Source organism: Brassica napus, chromosome C2 (assembly GCF_020379485.1).
Source record: "Brassica napus cultivar Da-Ae chromosome C2, Da-Ae, whole genome shotgun sequence".
Lineage (NCBI taxonomy): Eukaryota > Viridiplantae > Streptophyta > Magnoliopsida > Brassicales > Brassicaceae > Brassica > Brassica napus.
The window spans coordinates 1,154,027-1,170,125 of NC_063445.1; the positions used below are offsets into that span (position 1 = coordinate 1,154,027).

The 16,099-nt window shown below is 37.3% G+C and overlaps 4 protein-coding genes across 4 annotated transcripts; all 4 read left to right on the forward strand.

Moving 5' to 3' along the window:
- The first annotated feature begins 1,365 nt into the window (after positions 1-1,365).
- On the forward strand, positions 1,366-5,856 carry LOC106380504. Its single transcript, XM_048746712.1, has 12 exons — positions 1,366-2,580; positions 2,690-2,824; positions 2,904-3,048; positions 3,155-3,454; positions 3,550-3,790; positions 3,866-4,032; positions 4,103-4,213; positions 4,315-4,366; positions 4,458-4,567; positions 4,652-4,780; positions 4,872-4,961; positions 5,244-5,856. The coding sequence occupies exons 1-12, from the start codon at positions 1,430-1,432 to the stop codon at positions 5,778-5,780; spliced, it is 3,168 nt and encodes a 1,055-aa protein (XP_048602669.1). The 5' UTR covers positions 1,366-1,429; the 3' UTR covers positions 5,781-5,856.
- Positions 5,857-6,166: 310 nt separating this feature from the next.
- Positions 6,167-8,206, forward strand: LOC106422719 (pectinesterase PPME1). The gene is made up of 5 exons (XM_013863495.3): positions 6,167-6,459; positions 6,562-6,837; positions 7,083-7,289; positions 7,523-7,761; positions 7,839-8,206. Exons 1-5 carry the CDS (start codon positions 6,256-6,258, stop codon positions 8,002-8,004), a joined length of 1,092 nt encoding a protein of 363 aa, XP_013718949.1. The 5' UTR covers positions 6,167-6,255; the 3' UTR covers positions 8,005-8,206.
- A 1,113-nt stretch (positions 8,207-9,319) lies between these two features.
- On the forward strand, positions 9,320-11,008 carry LOC106379138 (probable pectinesterase 50). Its single transcript, XM_013819150.3, has 5 exons — positions 9,320-9,655; positions 9,730-10,008; positions 10,118-10,321; positions 10,417-10,655; positions 10,735-11,008. The coding sequence occupies exons 1-5, from the start codon at positions 9,452-9,454 to the stop codon at positions 10,892-10,894; spliced, it is 1,086 nt and encodes a 361-aa protein (XP_013674604.2). The 5' UTR covers positions 9,320-9,451; the 3' UTR covers positions 10,895-11,008.
- A 1,733-nt stretch (positions 11,009-12,741) lies between these two features.
- LOC106422789 (glutamate dehydrogenase 2) lies at positions 12,742-15,531 on the forward strand. Its single transcript, XM_013863586.3, has 7 exons — positions 12,742-13,053; positions 13,538-13,651; positions 13,752-14,048; positions 14,324-14,440; positions 14,609-14,859; positions 14,947-15,022; positions 15,108-15,531. Exons 1-7 carry the CDS (start codon positions 12,946-12,948, stop codon positions 15,378-15,380), a joined length of 1,236 nt encoding a protein of 411 aa, XP_013719040.1. The 5' UTR covers positions 12,742-12,945; the 3' UTR covers positions 15,381-15,531.
- The last annotated feature ends 568 nt before the right edge of the window (positions 15,532-16,099 follow it).

Genomic DNA, 16,099 nt, shown 5'->3' on the forward strand with positions numbered 1-16,099 from the left:
TGATGTTTCTTTGTGCCCAAAACTCTCTTACTTTCAAAAAATAAACCTTAATTAAAAAAATTAACAATGTTTGGTTTGATGGTATAAACGGAGATAGGGTTATTAAGAATACAGATCTCGATTCTTTTGTGCTTAATCTTTACTCCATTTTCCGAATCTCTCCATATTAATGATTTGGAGTTTTATACTTGTATATCATCAGCTAGCTTCTGAAGGTTACGTTATAGGCCAATTAATTCGTAATAAATGTCTACACGCAAATACTTAATAACGTACCAAATTATATATACACACGCATTCTCCATTTGCCTCTTCTATTAAAGCAAATAATGCAAAATTTCAAACACATACACCGATACACGACAGCGACAAAAACAAACAACTAGATAAATAACACGTGCATGAATATTCTCTTTATATTACCACTAGCTTTTCCAAAATTCCAATCACCGTTCAGTCACGTTCGATGTAGAAACAAAACCTTTTACTTTTCACAGATGACACGAAAAGAAATCCTGATAAAATTATTTTATATCATTTGATATACGATCCGGTTTTGTCCACTACGAAGCATGATCGCAATATGTCACTCGCATGCCTTTCAAAAATGCTTTTCTTAATGTTCACTAATCACTACATTACAGCGCATTGACTTGATACAAATATGCCAACACAGCTTTGCGCACATATTTTTAACTCTTGTAATAACAAACACACACAACATTGAGTTAACTATATGCAAAGGTTTGGAACAGAGCTCAATGAATATTGTATCAATGACGATAGATACTTTTTGATAGTTCAGAAAGTACCAAACGAACTTGATTTCTAAGTTACTGAATAGTGACATATTCTCACAAACTCTATGTTTGTCAACTTGTGGGTTTGGTTATGATTTTTGTCCACATTTTCATAAATATTCAATGCACGGCATGTTTTTTTCTGTTAATTCAATACTTTTGATATATCGACTTCTCCGCCACCAATTCATGTACTTTTCTTGCGATCTTTTTGGTTTTATATCAATGCTTGCGCTGGTTTCTCATTAGGAACTCGATCAGAGATTGTCTTTCCTTCTACAATTTTTTTCTGATTTATCTACTATGTTTTAAGTACAAATGCATCATATAGACGTGTTGAGAAAGGTCAGAAGGAAATTACATACTTGGACCAATTAATGAGAGTCTCTTGTGTTTATGTACGTGGAAAAATAATATAGATACAATTCTTTATTTCTTTTATAGCAAGTCCCCTTCTTTAAAAAAAAACAAACAAACAAAAAACAAAAGCGGGAAAGTTATACTATTCAGGCGAAGGATAACTTTATCCTGACGTCCAAACAGAGTGCTATGCTATCTCAAGCACATCGATTTGGGAGGGAAAATCAATTTGGGGGAAAGGGTTTTTGCTTCCTCTCCTCTCATGCGCTATGAAGAGAAGACATAGCGATAAAGTCTCGATTCGTATCCACAACGTCGGCACACCGTTGATTTCTCGCTCCACCGGTTCACCCATAGAATCTCTTCACGTCGAATCAGATCGTCCCTACACGATTGGTCGAAGTACAGCTAACGGGTCGTGCGATTTCGTCCTCGACCATGTCGGAATCAGCAGAAACCACTGTCAGATTCTATTCGATAGCCAAAGTCGCAAACTTTACGTTTTTGATGGTGTTATTCTTTCGAATTCAGGTGGGTTTAGTCAATTTTTCAATGAGGTGGAGAAGGAGGGTTTGAGGTTTAAGGTTTCTTTGAATGGTGTGTATGTTAATCGAGTTAAGGTTAGGAAAGGTAGAGTTCAAGAGGTTTTGGTTGGTGATGAGGTGTTGTTTGTTTGTGGGAAGGAAGGGTTGTTGTGTTATAAAGATGGGCGAGTTGGTTTTGTGGTTCAGGAGATTGGTTTTGAAGGGAGAGATGCTTCTGTTTCCGAAGGACATTCTAGGGGGAGTTTTTCTAGTGGGAAGAGAAGTAAAAGGGTTTTTGCTCCGATGGAAAATGAAGTCAGTTCTTTGGTTTCTGGGGTTTGTCGTCGTAAAGCTGTTGGTGGTGTTGTTGAGAGGTTGAACTCTCTTGTGAGATATTGTAGACATGTATTGAATAGTGATGATCCTGTATCTTGCCTTAGGGTGTCAGATTCTGGGAAAGAGTGCGTGTCCTGTTGTACAATGTTAAGGTTAAAAGGAGGTATAGTGGCTGATAATAGAGAAGTCAGGAGTGATGAGGTTAATGATGAGATGGGTCATGGTTTGTCTCGTTTAAAGGCGAGCGATGAACAGCCAAGCCCAAAATTACAAGTAGAAAGTGACGGTGCTATTTGTATATCTGTTAGCGATAAAGCTAGGACAATGCTTCCATTTGATGGGGAGAAAGAAAACACTCCCAATATTAGTTACATCAACAAGGAGAAAAGTTGTCAAAGCTCTCTGCAAACACCTGGGAAGAACTTTTATCTAAATCGTCTTCAGTATATTGAACAAGACCCAACTGGTAGTCAACGGATGGTTTCCTTGCCAGAACTTCTTCACCCTGTGGAAAGCATCTCACAAATCTTCATTGCAACATTTACAAGTGATATCTTATGGTATGTCGAGAAAAGTTCTTATTCCTATTAGTCTAAACGGAAGAATTGGATACTATATCCTCATTTCTTCCCCATGCTGTTCAAGATTTTGACTAAGCTACATCAACAGGTTTCTTACTGGTTGTGAGATACCTAGTCATTTGCCTGTAACTGTTGCATGTCACCATGCTGAGAGATGTTGGAGCTCAAGCCCTGATGCAAGAACTTCTGCTCCCTTGCCAAATTACCCAAATGTAGTTATGGTGTACGTAATACCGGATTATATTTTATTTTTTGTTACTATTGCTTCACTACTTTTCTAACGAGTTTTTATCTTGTCTTAGGTTTCCACCATTTCCTGAGGAAATTGCATTTGGGAAAGATAGAAAGAACCGAGGCATTGCTTGTCATCACCCCAAGCTGTTTATTCTGCAAAGAGAAGATAGTATTCGTGTAATTATTACGTCTGCAAACTTAGTAGCGAGACAGGTAAGAATGTAGTCTTAAGTATATAGTTCTGAATGGCTACAAAATTTCAGATATACTCAGAGAGTTGTACATATTTCATTTTCTAATGGAGGTTTTGTAATTCCAGTGGGATGACGTGACCAACACAGTTTGGTGGCAAGATTTTCCACGAAGAGCAAACCCTGATTACTTATCCCTTTTCAGCCATTTCAAAAAGGAAACCAATCGTGGTTTAAGTTCAGATTTTGGTGCTCAGCTGGCTGGATTTGCTGCGACGCTTTTGGCTGATGTTCCAAGTCAAGCTCATTGGATTCTCGAGTTCACAAAATACAACTTTGAACACTCAGCAGGTCATCTTGTCGCGTCAGTGCCTGGAGTTCATTCTTATAAGCCCTCTTATCTTACAGAATCTGTTCGCTCAAGCACCGTAAGTAGCTTCATTTGGATTCTCTGATTAGTTCATGTTTTACTGCTTCGCTTAGTTTGAATGTGTCCTGACTAATCTTATGATTCTTGTTTCAGGCTTTCAATGAAGAGTTTCTGGGATCTGTGGAAGCGTCTGTCGTTGGCCTCAGTTACCTTTTCCGTTCTACCAGTGATTCTACAGGAGCACAACTGAAACGACTGGCTTCATATATTAGCAGAACCCGTGAAAATTCTCTCGGAATGTTGGAACTTGTTATGAGAAGAAACACCAATGTCCCTGCTGACGTGAATGCTGTAAGCGTCCTTGTCCCTAACCCTGATGATGATTCGAGAGACGGTAAGTAGTTTCATGCATTGTGTCCTTGACTTGAAATTTTCACTCTGTGAACTTATACAAAGTGCTATGTGACAGAGTTTGTCCAGCTAGGCTTTTTGCCGCGGAACATTGCAAAATGGGTTTCTCCTCTGTGGGATATTGGGTCCTTTAAATTTGTGGGATATGTGTATCGAGATGAAGTCCTTGCAGCTGCTTCCTGTAGGAGTAACCAGAAGGTGCAACTGATGCTGCATGTATTACAGGTATTGTACTCTCATACTTTGCATAAATAGGCTATGGATACATCTGATAATCTCTCTTTACTTTTTCCAGGGAGTGTCCATTTCAGAGATGCCAAAGTTAATTAACCCCCATCATGTTGTTGCGTTGTGCTCGTTGATTGCTTCACTTCAGAGATGTACTGGCATTTGGAGGCTACAAGAGGTAAGTTTGATGGCTAATAAGAACAATAGAATTGTGCTTTCAGACCCTTGAGTTTTAACAATAGTGTATCAGTCTTTAATTGTGTGATCCTCTCCTCTAAGGTGTTAGGCTGTTACAAGTGGCCTGAATCTCAGGAATCTGATTTTGTCTACAGTAAGTGCTTTTCCAATAGTTATGGTAGACAAATACCTTCAACAGTATTACTTCAGGATAATAAGTTTATAGATTTTTGTTTTTTTAATAGGTGCATCTTCGGTTGGAGGCTCAGTAACTGCAGGATTTCAAGCTGATTTTGCATCAGCTGCTGGTAAAAAAATGTTACAGCATTTTGACTCCCAGGAGTCTGATCCTGAGGTACGGTTTTGTTTCGAAACACCCTTAAAAGATGTCACTACAAGTATATTGTGCATGAAACGTTTGGTCCATGTTCTGTATCAGTGGGGATGCTGGAGTGCTAGGGAAGAAAGGGAAGCCCCTTCCATTAAAATCATCTTCCCTACCATTGAAAGGGTGAAGAATGGCCAGCATGGTGTCTTGTCTTCAAGACGTCTTCTCTGCTTCTCCGAGGTAGTTTGCTAACTTTGCATAATGAACCCTTTGGAATATGATTCAGCAGTAGTGTGATTGAACCCTTTTTTTTTAATATATTATTGTGCAGAAAACCTGGCAAAAGTTGAGATATAACAACGTGCTTCACGATGCAGTTCCTAATCCTCAGGACAGAGTAGGACACCCGATGCATATCAAGGTAAGAGCTAATGAGAACTTTATACTATGGCATACTATAATGTCTTTATTACAACAGTGTGTGTGGCTAATGTTCAAAAAATAGTTAATCACTTTATGTGGGATTATTAATCAGGCGGATGTGTAAACCGATTTTTAAAAGAATCAATATAGAAAAATCGTTTTGTTTAGGTCCGATTAGGCGTCCTAGACCGATTTTTAAAACACTATGTGACAATAAAAGACTTCCGAATTGGCCAAAACTGACTCTAACACGGTAGTAAAACGTCTTTATACTGAACAGGTGGCTAGAAGACGCTTCACCTCTACTGGTTCACGGTCTTCTTCATTTGGTTGGGTTTACTGCGGCTCACATAATTTTAGTGCAGCTGCCTGGGGACAAACCATTTCCAGATCCTCCAGGACCAACCAGGACCAGTCTTATAATGCCACTAGATCGGTCAGTAAACTTCGTGTGTGCAACTACGAGCTAGGGATTGTATTTGTTTTCCCTCCACCTCATGAAGAAAAGGACTCATGTGATGGGTCTAAGATTGATGACATTGTGTTGCCGTTTGTTGTACCGGCTCCAAAGTATGGAGGGAGTGATAGACCGGCTACAGGTTTGGCTATGAGGGAAGCTTTGGCTGAGTTCAGGGAAGGCTCTACAAGTGTCTTTGGAGAAAGTGAAGTTGAGGAAGTAGAGGAGGAAGAAGAAGATGAGGCTGAAGCTGAAGCTGAAGCTGAAGGAAGAGGAGAGTTTGTTGTAGAAGAGAAGCAAGAAGAGAAGGCTTACGCTGAGGCGTTGTGGAGCCAGGTTGAGTCCTCCCTCAGCTCCTGAAAAATACTTACATATATAACGTGTAAAAACATTTGTTGGGATTATAAAGGGTAAGAAATAAAAATGATTTTTCTCATTGTCGTCTTTTTGGTCAAATAAAACTGATTCTTTAAGTTTATTATGTTTTCTTGATAGGTGTAAAAGCACATATATATACATCTTTTAACACTATAAAATGTATATTTGAGTGGTTCGTTTTTTATGTGACGTCTGTGGAATAAATCTCGTTGACACAGTATAAATATTCAAAAAAACCACATTAAAAGTTACAGGAGAAATAATAGCGAGATATAAAAATGGATAACCACAAATAATAATAGCAAACAAAAAAATGAAACTCAAAATTCTCGGATCTTTGTAACACTATATATACCTCATGGCAATCTTCTCATTAAACGATTCCGAAAAACAAAATAAGTAAAAAGAATAATAAAACCAAAAAAAAAATTATTTTTTAATAAAACAAAAATAAAAAATGGGATACATACATGTGTCCATGTTATTAGCCATGGTTATGGTGTTTGTTACTCCGATGGTGTTGGCAGATGATAACACACCAATTCCAGAGGCCAAACCTCAAGCGGAGCAGTGGTTCAAAACCAACGTAGCTCCTTTGCCTTCACGTAAAGGTTTAGATCCTGCTCTCGTAGCTGCTGAGGCTTCACCACGTACCATCAACGTATGAAACACATTAACCTATAACTTTGTCCCCAAAAAATAAACAAATCCTTATATAACCATAGAGATTCTTGACTACAAAATTTGAATGATGCAATCACAGGTGAATCCAAAGGGAGGTGAATTCAAAACACTAACCGACGCACTAAAGAGCATTCCTGAAAAGAACACAAAGCGTGTGATCATCAAAATGGCTCCTGGAGAATACAAAGAGAAGGTCACTATCGACAAAAAGAAACCCTTCATTACATTAATGGGAGATCCCAAGGCCATGCCGGTTCTTACATACGACGGTACTGCCGCCCAGTATGGAACCGTAAATAGTGCCTCTCTCATTATCTTATCCGACTATTTCATTGCCGTCAACATCATCGTTAAGGTATATATTAACAACTATGCTAATGGTACTATAGCAGACAAATCACACATAAACTTAAAAACATGGTTAGAATAGGATATTTAATAACAGGAAACAACTAAAATTTAGATATATTATACAAATAACTGAAAATTTCATGGTGGCACTTGCCACCTTCCTGGCTAACGTACTAGCTAGTCCAAGTGGTCGTCAAAATGAATTATTCAAAGAATAATCTTTATATATTTTGTTCTATATATACGTAGAACTCTGCACCGAAACCAGATGGTAAAAGGAAGGGAGCACAGGCCTTAGCTATGAGAATCTCCGGGAACAATGCGGCTTTCTACAACTGCAAATTCCACGGTTTCCAAGATACGCTTTGTGACGATGCTGGAAACCATTTCTTTAAGGATTGTTACATTGAAGGGACATTTGATTTCATCTTCGGAAGTGGAACCTCTATGTATTTGGTACGTTTACCTTATTATATCCCATCTTTTACATTCTTAATACATAGATTATGGAACCTTATGATAAGAGGCGATAAACAGTTTTAGGTCAATTTTAATAAATAAAAATCTCAAAAATTCCAAGGCCATATGCGACTGTAAATGTATAATATACTTTTTTTAAGTTTAGGGGCAAATGTAATTGTTTCATAGTTTCTGAAACCTCTTGATATATATGATGTTGATTTCAAAAGGACACACAATTGCACGCGGTGGGAGATGGTATTAAAGTGATTTCAGCGCATGCCGGAAAGAGCGCAGAAGAGAAGAGCGGATACTCTTTCGTGCACTGCAAGGTAACTGGGGATGGTGGTGGAATCTATTTAGGTAGATCATGGAAGAGTCACCCTAAGGTTGTCTACGCCTACACCGAGATGAGCAGTCTCGTCAACCCAACCGGATGGAAAGCAAACAAGGTGGCCGCACATGACAAGTAAGTCCCATTCTCACTTTACTTATGTTGTGATGATCCATATAGTCTGGTTTAAAATGTTTTTTTTTGGGGGACAGGACCGTGTTCTACGGAGAGTACAAGTGCACAGGACCAGGATCACACACAGCCAAGAGAGTTCCATTCACACAAGACATTGACGAAAATGAAGCTAACCGTTTCCTTTCCCTCGGCTACATCAAAGGATCCTCGTGGCTTCTCCCACCTCCCGGCTTTAAGGTTTAATATTAAGCTATTCAAAATATGTATATCGGTGTATTTTCTTTTCCAAGAGTCCGATCTCTTCTTAGTTGAGAGACTTGTGTAGTTTTGGTTTCATTACAATAAAAGACGGTCTCGATTCAGTATATTTTATTAGTTGTCTCGAGAATTTAATTTTTCATATTTTATATATATATATACAGGAAAATAAGATAATTTATCAATTTATTGTTTTTGGTCAATTTATTCTCACGTTCCTAGAATTGTATGTGTACGCCATTATTATTGCGAACTTGCGGTCTTACAGAGACCATACATCCCATGCCAAAACTCTCACAATTCTGCTAAACAAATCGGATATTCTCATGGTAAAAAATAAAAATCGGATATTCTTACCACATAACTGCATAAGACGTCTACATATAGTTCATACATATTGTGCATGCATATTTATGCATGTCAAAAGATTATATTCCATCCATTTTTTACGCATATATATTAAGAGAATATATTAAATTTTGATTACCAATACATTATTTTTGTAATTAACTATTGCTCATAATTTTTAACCAATATAATTTTAAAAAACACACAATTATATTTTATACAGTTTACAATTGCAATTCACTGAAAATACATATTTACAATTATATTCTAACTTTATAGTGTATTAACTAAAATATAAATATATATATAGTTTGATATACTTATCCTCCAAAACTCACTTATACAGCAGTTATATACTCTACAGTTACCGCCAACAGATATTTTGATATACTTTTCCTCAAAAATTCACTTATACAGTTATACTCTACAGTTAGCAAAAATGTGATTCTTCAATCTTTTCAGCAAAATGTTATTTCACTAATTTTCCCTTGAACACTGGTTTTCAATTTTCCGCAGAACACTATTTTAAATTATTGTTTTTGACAGAAAACTAGAGAAACCACGTTATGATGAGCAGTTGTAAATGCAAATGTGTTTGGAAGATTACGTAATCACATTCTTTTTGTAAATTACATCATCGTTAGGAAATAATGAAATCGCAACTTTGGTGAAAATTGTGAATATACGTTTTCGACGAAAATTATCGAATTATATAATAAATTTATTAATAGAAAATATAATAATAGAGTTCTTGCTGGAAGGGTCAATCAACATGCTGACTTTGCTACCTGTAAATTTGCCTTAATTGGAAAGGTAGATGACGATAGATAAATTTACTATTTTAGTCAGATTTTCAGAAATACTCCAAGAAATATATACCACAAACGAGAATAGTAAAAGTTAGATTTGTCCGGTCAAACATCGATGAGCAAGACAAGTATATAAACCCCTTCGATGCTTCTTCGTTTCTTCAAAAGTAAATAAACGTGAAGTCTTTTTATTCCTTCGGTTTTCTTTTTCATTATTTTCTTTTATTTTATAAAAGAAAATAATTAAAAAGTATAAAATATCATAACAACAAAAGATGGGTTACATTTCGCCGTCCATAGTTGCATTTATAGTCGCATTTATCTTGCCCGTGGTTCTAGCCACCGATACAGCGCCGATTCCAGAAGTCAGAGCCCAAATCCCCCAATGGTTCAAGACCAACGTTGCACCCTATTCCCAAAGAAAGGGAACTCTAGACCCTGCCCTCGACGCTGCTGAAGCTGCACGAATAATTGTCACCGTAAGCTGCTTAATCTTCACAATGTATATTTCATTGTAGGTTATTTCTAATGGAAAGTGAAAATTTCATTGTAGGTTAATCAAAAAGGAGGTGCCAACTTTAAGTCAATAAACGAAGCGATCAAGAGCATTCCGATAGGAAACAAGAAGCGTGTGATCATCAAGTTGGCTCCAGGTATATACACGGAGAAGGTCACGGTCGACGTAGGTCGACCATTCGTTACATTGCTTGGTCAACCTGGTTCACAAACGGTCTTAACCTACCACGGGACGGCCGCTCAGTACGGAACCGTAGAGAGTGCAACTCTTATTATCTGGTCTGATTATTTCATGGCAGCTAACCTCATCATTAAAGTACGTAAAATATATATATTCGATCTACGTATGTTATGACACTACATTAAAGATTACTTGCTATACCAATCTAATGTATGTGTATATATTTTATTTTGTTATTCTATAGAATACTTCTCCTATGCCAAAACCAGGCTCACAAGGACAAGCTCTAGCTATGAGGATTAACGGTGATTATGCAGCTTTCTACACCTGTAGTTTCTACGGTTTTCAAGATACTCTATGCGACGACAAAGGCAACCATTTTTTCAAGGACTGTTACATCGAAGGAACCTATGATTTTATCTTCGGAAGAGGAGCTTCCTTGTACTTGGTAAGCTTAAACTAATATTACATATATCTCTTAACATATAATAATTGTATGTCTAACACGTTTAACGAATATGTATTCGTAAATAAATCAATTAGAACACGAAATTGCACGCTGTTGGAGACGGATTAAGAGTGATCACGGCACAAAGCAGACAAAGTAACACCGAACAAAACGGATACACGTTTGTGCACTGCAAAATCACTGGAACCGGAACCGGAATTTATTTGGGCCGGTCTTGGATGAGCCACCCCAAAGTCATTTATGCTTTCACAGAGATGACCAGCGTGGTCAACCCATCTGGCTGGAGAGAAAACTTCAACCGCGCATATGACAAGTAACATCTCATCCACATATATATAAGTCATATGTCAATTACACGGATATGATATATTATGTTGTCTAAATTAATGCAGGACGGTCTTCTATGGAGAGTACAAGTGTTTCGGACCAGGGTCACACCAAGAGAAGAGAGTGCCTTACACACAAGATGTTGACCAAAACGAAGTTAGGCCTTTCCTCACTCTTGGTTACATTAAGGGCTCCAAGTGGCTACTTCCTCCTCCTAAATACTGATTAATTTCTTTAAGATAAAAATATTGATTGTAACAGTCCTTTCGGCGAAATGTTCCCCATCTTTTATGTTGTGTATTTCTTGAGATTTTAAAATTCAATTCATTCGTTTCAGTTTTTCCTTGCCCGTATCGTAAGTTTATGGTTTTATTCGTTACTTATCTACAAAATCCTATAAGTCTATGATATAAACCTAACTGAGAAATACTGTATCTTGAAACGATACCTATTTTTTATATGAAAAACACGATTGTGATTGTAATAATTTATCAAAACTTAATTAAACTATGTTCACAAAGACGCATGCACACCATTCAGGCACTCATGACTTCATGATATGTTTGACGTACCCCAACAAAAAGATAGAGTCGGTCCATCGGCACATGATATGTTTTAATAAGCATTTTGATTGTTATTATTTTATTTTAATTTGAATAACAAGAATTTTAACTGTTATTATGCGAATTTTTTTTAACTAATTTCATTTCTAGTCATAAATTACGTATACTTTTTCATCTTTCTTTTTTTATTTGGAGTTCTAGTTACAAATGTTATGTTTTGATACTCTTTGTGGTATATAATCATATAATCTAAATTGATATGATTTACTAATTTAGGTTATATGACTAATCAGAACGAGATTCATGCATTAGAATTAAATTTGATCAAATTGAGTAAAGACCACAAGGTCAAAAGGAAAATTAAAATTTGGGATAAGAGTCGACAAAGCCGTCGAGTAGCCGCGTCACAGCCAGGTAAGCAAATAGTCGCCATCCAATTAAACAGAAGGGCACAGAATAGTAACTTGTATAACGTGCTTGGGTCTGACTATGATTCCGAATCTGGTTCCTACGATTTTAAGACCACCCGATTTTTCAACGGTTGAGATTGTTTAGAAGCATTAGTACGACATTGTCACGTCCGCAGGGAATCGCGCCCTGAAAGTCGACCTACTCCATGTTTTCCGCATCTTCCCCACGATACAAATTGACGGTCAATTTTTATTTGTTTCACGTTTTGTTGAAATAAATACACAACGTTTTCTTATTAATTTATTTATATTTTTTTACCAATTTGTCAAATTCCCAAATTTTGGCGAAATGTTCCTTAAATGCCCTTTGAATAATAATTATTTCAGATACAGTTTAATATTCATCATATAATCGCGAGGAATTTCTTATACTTTCACCAAAAGAATATACATTTTAAACAATAGTTATTAAAACAAATAAAATTTCTATTTTATTATTATGTATAAATATAATGGCCGTGAGTCACATGTATACATATATATTCATTATGAACATGATGGGATATGCATTATTGAGATTATGATAAATGAGGAATGAATAGTGGGACTCCATTGATCAGATGTATATTTTGTGTTGTTCTAACGTGGACCTTATGTAAGATCTCTATCCAAGCTTCATCCATCAATATCTAGTATCTAATATCATTAAATGTCACACAAGCAATAGAAGACAACTTTTGGTAAAAAGAGAAGTCATCCAAATGTATTTTAACATTGATAATTTTTTTTTTGAAAAAGTAATAGTAAAGCCGTCCCTAGTTGTTAACAAATCAAACAAAAAAAAGAGAAATACTACTAGTCAAAATAAAATACTGTCACACCCCAATCTTTTTGGTGGTCCACGTACAAATTTTAATTAAAATTAAAATTTGTTTAGTCATTTTCCGTCATTAGTTTTTTAAACTTTTCTGTGACACGCAGATATTTCTTTTTGATATAGACTGTGACATGTTAATGAGTTGGAGATATGTTTTGACTTTAAAAAGAAAGAGAAAGCCAAATTAAATAGTTAGGGACAAAGTAGTCATTTTAGAGGATGAGGAGAGTTTCTCTTTCGTCTCCGTCAGAAATAATCTTCCATTCAAAAAACGCTGTCTCCGTCTTCTTCCCCTACAAATACTCCATTCTTCGTCTTCTTCCTCCCATCATCTCATCTCATTAACCATTCTTTCGATTTCGTTTTGTGTCCTTAAAGTTTGGATCTTTCTTTCCTTCCGATCACACTTTGATTTGATTTTGAGCCATGAATGCTTTAGCCGCAACGAACAGGAACTTCCGCCATGCCTCACGAATCCTCGGCTTGGATTCGAAGATCGAGAAGAGTCTCATGATCCCATTCAGAGAAATCAAGGTTCGAAATTGATCTCATGCTCTGTTTTTGCTTATTGTCTCTGTTTCGGGGTTTTACTTTGATCTCAAACACTCTGTTTTTTGCTTCTCGTCTCTGTTTCGGGTTTTACTTTGATCTTAAACACTCTGTTTTTGCTTCTCATCTCTGTTTCGGGTTTGAATTTGATCTCATCACTCTGTTTTTTCTTCTCGTCTCTGTTTTGGGGCTGAACTTGATCTTAAGCTCTGTTTTTTTGCTTCCCGTCTCTGTTTTGGGTTTTAACTTTGATCTCAAACAATCTGTTTTTGCTTCTCGTCTCTGTTTCGGTTTTGAATTTGATCTCAAGCTCTCTGTTTTTGCTTCCCGTCTCTGTTTCGGGTTTTAACTTGATCTCAACACTCTGTTTTTGCTTCTCGTCTCTGTTTCTGGTTTTATCTTAATCTCAAGCTCTCTGTTTTTGCTTCACGTCTCTGTTTCGTGTCCTAATCTTGACTTTGTGATCCAGGTGGAGTGCACGATCCCCAAAGACGACGGAACTCTTGTTTCCTACGTTGGATTCAGGGTTCAACACGACAATGCTCGTGGACCAATGAAAGGAGGAATCAGATATCACCCCGAGGTTTAACTCTCTTTCAAGTTTTCAACCATCCATCTCCATGGATCTTGAGATTTGTAGCTTCTTTCTCAAAGTTTTTAACTTTTGGTTTTTTTTTGTAAAGGTTGATCCGGATGAAGTCAACGCATTGGCTCAGCTCATGACTTGGAAGACAGCTGTCGCTGACATTCCGTACGGTGGAGCTAAAGGTGGGATCGGATGCAACCCTCGTGACTTGAGCTTGAGCGAGCTCGAGAGACTTACACGTGTCTTCACTCAGAAGATCCATGATCTCATCGGTATTCACACCGATGTGCCTGCTCCTGATATGGGGACTAACGCTCAGACCATGGCTTGGATTCTTGATGAGTACTCCAAGTTTCATGGTCATTCCCCTGCTGTTGTCACCGGCAAGCCCATTGTAAGGCTCTTGATTATGATTCTGATTGCAAAAGTTTTGAGCTTTTTATTGGTATTTGCAATGTTGAAAAAAATCGCTAGGAAGTAGTTAGGCCAATTTACGAGGGATTATTGACTAGGCGGACGCCTAGATCGATTTTAAACGTTTAGATCAATGTTTTTAAAAAATTATAGAAAAAATCGTTTCACTTATCTCTGATTTGCCGATTAGGGGTTGTGTGTCTAGACCGATTTTTATAACACTGGGTATATGACTTTGTGATCACTTTGGTGTAGGATCTTGGTGGTTCACTTGGTAGGGAAGCTGCCACGGGACGTGGTGTAGTCTATGCAACCGAAGCTCTCCTTGCTGAATACGGCAAATCGATTAAGGGATTGACATTTGTTGTTCAGGTAAAGCTTACTTCAAATCTGAAGCTTAATGTTGTGTTTATCTGAGAATGAGAGTAAAAAAGTTGAGAGATATCCGCCAAGACGAAACTAATATTACATGATGTGGTTTCGGCCCATCCTCTTGGTATTAAAATAAAAATATTGAGAGATATGCTTGGTGTGTGACAGGGTTTTGGGAATGTTGGAACATGGGCAGCCAAGCTGATCCATGAGAAAGGTGGGAAAGTGGTTGCGGTAAGCGACATCACAGGTGCTGTCAGAAACCCTGAAGGTCTAGACATCGACGCTCTTCTGAGTCACAAAGAGACAACTGGAAGTCTAGTTGATTTCAGTGGTGGAGACGCTATGGACTCAAATGAACTGCTTATCCATGAGTGTGATGTTCTCATTCCTTGTGCTCTTGGTGGTGTCTTGAACAAGTAGGGACAAAAAAAACTTTCTCTCATCAATCAAATAAACACCAACCATAGAGTCTGATTATTTACTTTCTACATCTTTTGGTTTAGGGAAAATGCTGGAGATGTGAAGGCAAAGTTCATAATAGAGGCTGCAAACCATCCAACTGATCCAGATGCTGATGAGGTGATGCACCACCAGCAGCATTGATAACAACACTATATAAACCATCTCTTAATATAAAATCCTAATGTGTGTTGATTATTGGCAGATTCTGTCGAAGAAAGGAGTGATTATACTTCCAGATATATACGCAAACGCAGGAGGAGTGACGGTGAGTTACTTTGAGTGGGTGCAGAACATTCAAGGGTTCATGTGGGAAGAGGAGAAAGTGAACCTGGAGTTGCAGAAGTACATGACTCGTGCCTTTCACAACATCAAGTCAATGTGCCATACTCATTCCTGTAACCTCCGTATGGGAGCTTTCACTCTTGGAGTTAACCGTGTTGCTAGAGCCACCCAGTTGCGTGGTTGGGAAGCTTGATTCTATTGAATTTTCCCAAATATACTATGTTTTTTTCTGTTTTCCCCTGTTTTTTTTTTTGGCTTCATTGTTTGCTGATAATTGATGTTCCGAAATGAAAAAGAAAACAAATGAATTGAATAACTAAAAAATGAATAAATTTTTTTACTGATTTTTTTTTCTTTATATGAAAACTTTCATTTTGTTTGTGAACTTGTTACCAAATAAGACCATATCAATGGAAATGTAAAAACTATCAAATATATAAAAATCCAATACTACCCTTCCGACCACAGCCACCAACGTGGGCAGCCGAGCTAGCAACCCCGGTCGAGGGGTTATTCACTTATTCTTCTTGGAAGACGGCTGAAAAATTCCTGCAGGGGCGGCTTGTGGAGCACCCATAGGTACCGAAGATGGGCTATTCCCTTCAACATTGACTTGTAGCTTCATACCAGGAAAGAAATGGAGCCTATTACCGCAGATAAAGAACGTGTGTAGTGTTGCAGCTCTGTAAGTTGTCCTTTTTCAAAAAAAAAAAAGAAGGTTGTCTTTAGACACTTTGTATCGATGAGTAATGGAACACTAGCAATTATATATAGATTCAAGCGGATATAATTAGATTTAATGCATGTACATCATGCTGGGTACCAGCAATAGTTTCATAGAATGTTTTCATCACAAGTAGTAAAATGTGTGCAGGTGTCTATGATACTTGGAACATCACCAACACTAAAATC

Coding starts and splice junctions, on each gene's coding strand:
- LOC106380504 (XM_048746712.1), top strand. CDS start 1,430: ATGAAGAGAAGACATAGCGATAAAGTCTCGATTCGTATCCACAACGTC. Junction 4,033..4,102: donor TGATGCTGCATGTATTACAG/GTATTGTACTCT, acceptor TACTTTTTCCAG/GGAGTGTCCATTTCAGAGAT. Junction 4,568..4,651: donor CCCAGGAGTCTGATCCTGAG/GTACGGTTTTGT, acceptor GTTCTGTATCAG/TGGGGATGCTGGAGTGCTAG.
- LOC106422719 (XM_013863495.3), top strand. CDS start 6,256: ATGGGATACATACATGTGTCCATGTTATTAGCCATGGTTATGGTGTTT. Junction 6,460..6,561: donor CTTCACCACGTACCATCAAC/GTATGAAACACA, acceptor ATGCAATCACAG/GTGAATCCAAAGGGAGGTGA. Junction 7,290..7,522: donor GTGGAACCTCTATGTATTTG/GTACGTTTACCT, acceptor TGATTTCAAAAG/GACACACAATTGCACGCGGT.
- LOC106379138 (XM_013819150.3), top strand. CDS start 9,452: ATGGGTTACATTTCGCCGTCCATAGTTGCATTTATAGTCGCATTTATC. Junction 9,656..9,729: donor CTGCACGAATAATTGTCACC/GTAAGCTGCTTA, acceptor ATTTCATTGTAG/GTTAATCAAAAAGGAGGTGC. Junction 10,656..10,734: donor TTCAACCGCGCATATGACAA/GTAACATCTCAT, acceptor AAATTAATGCAG/GACGGTCTTCTATGGAGAGT.
- LOC106422789 (XM_013863586.3), top strand. CDS start 12,946: ATGAATGCTTTAGCCGCAACGAACAGGAACTTCCGCCATGCCTCACGA. Junction 13,652..13,751: donor GAATCAGATATCACCCCGAG/GTTTAACTCTCT, acceptor TTTTTTGTAAAG/GTTGATCCGGATGAAGTCAA. Junction 14,860..14,946: donor CTTGGTGGTGTCTTGAACAA/GTAGGGACAAAA, acceptor CTTTTGGTTTAG/GGAAAATGCTGGAGATGTGA.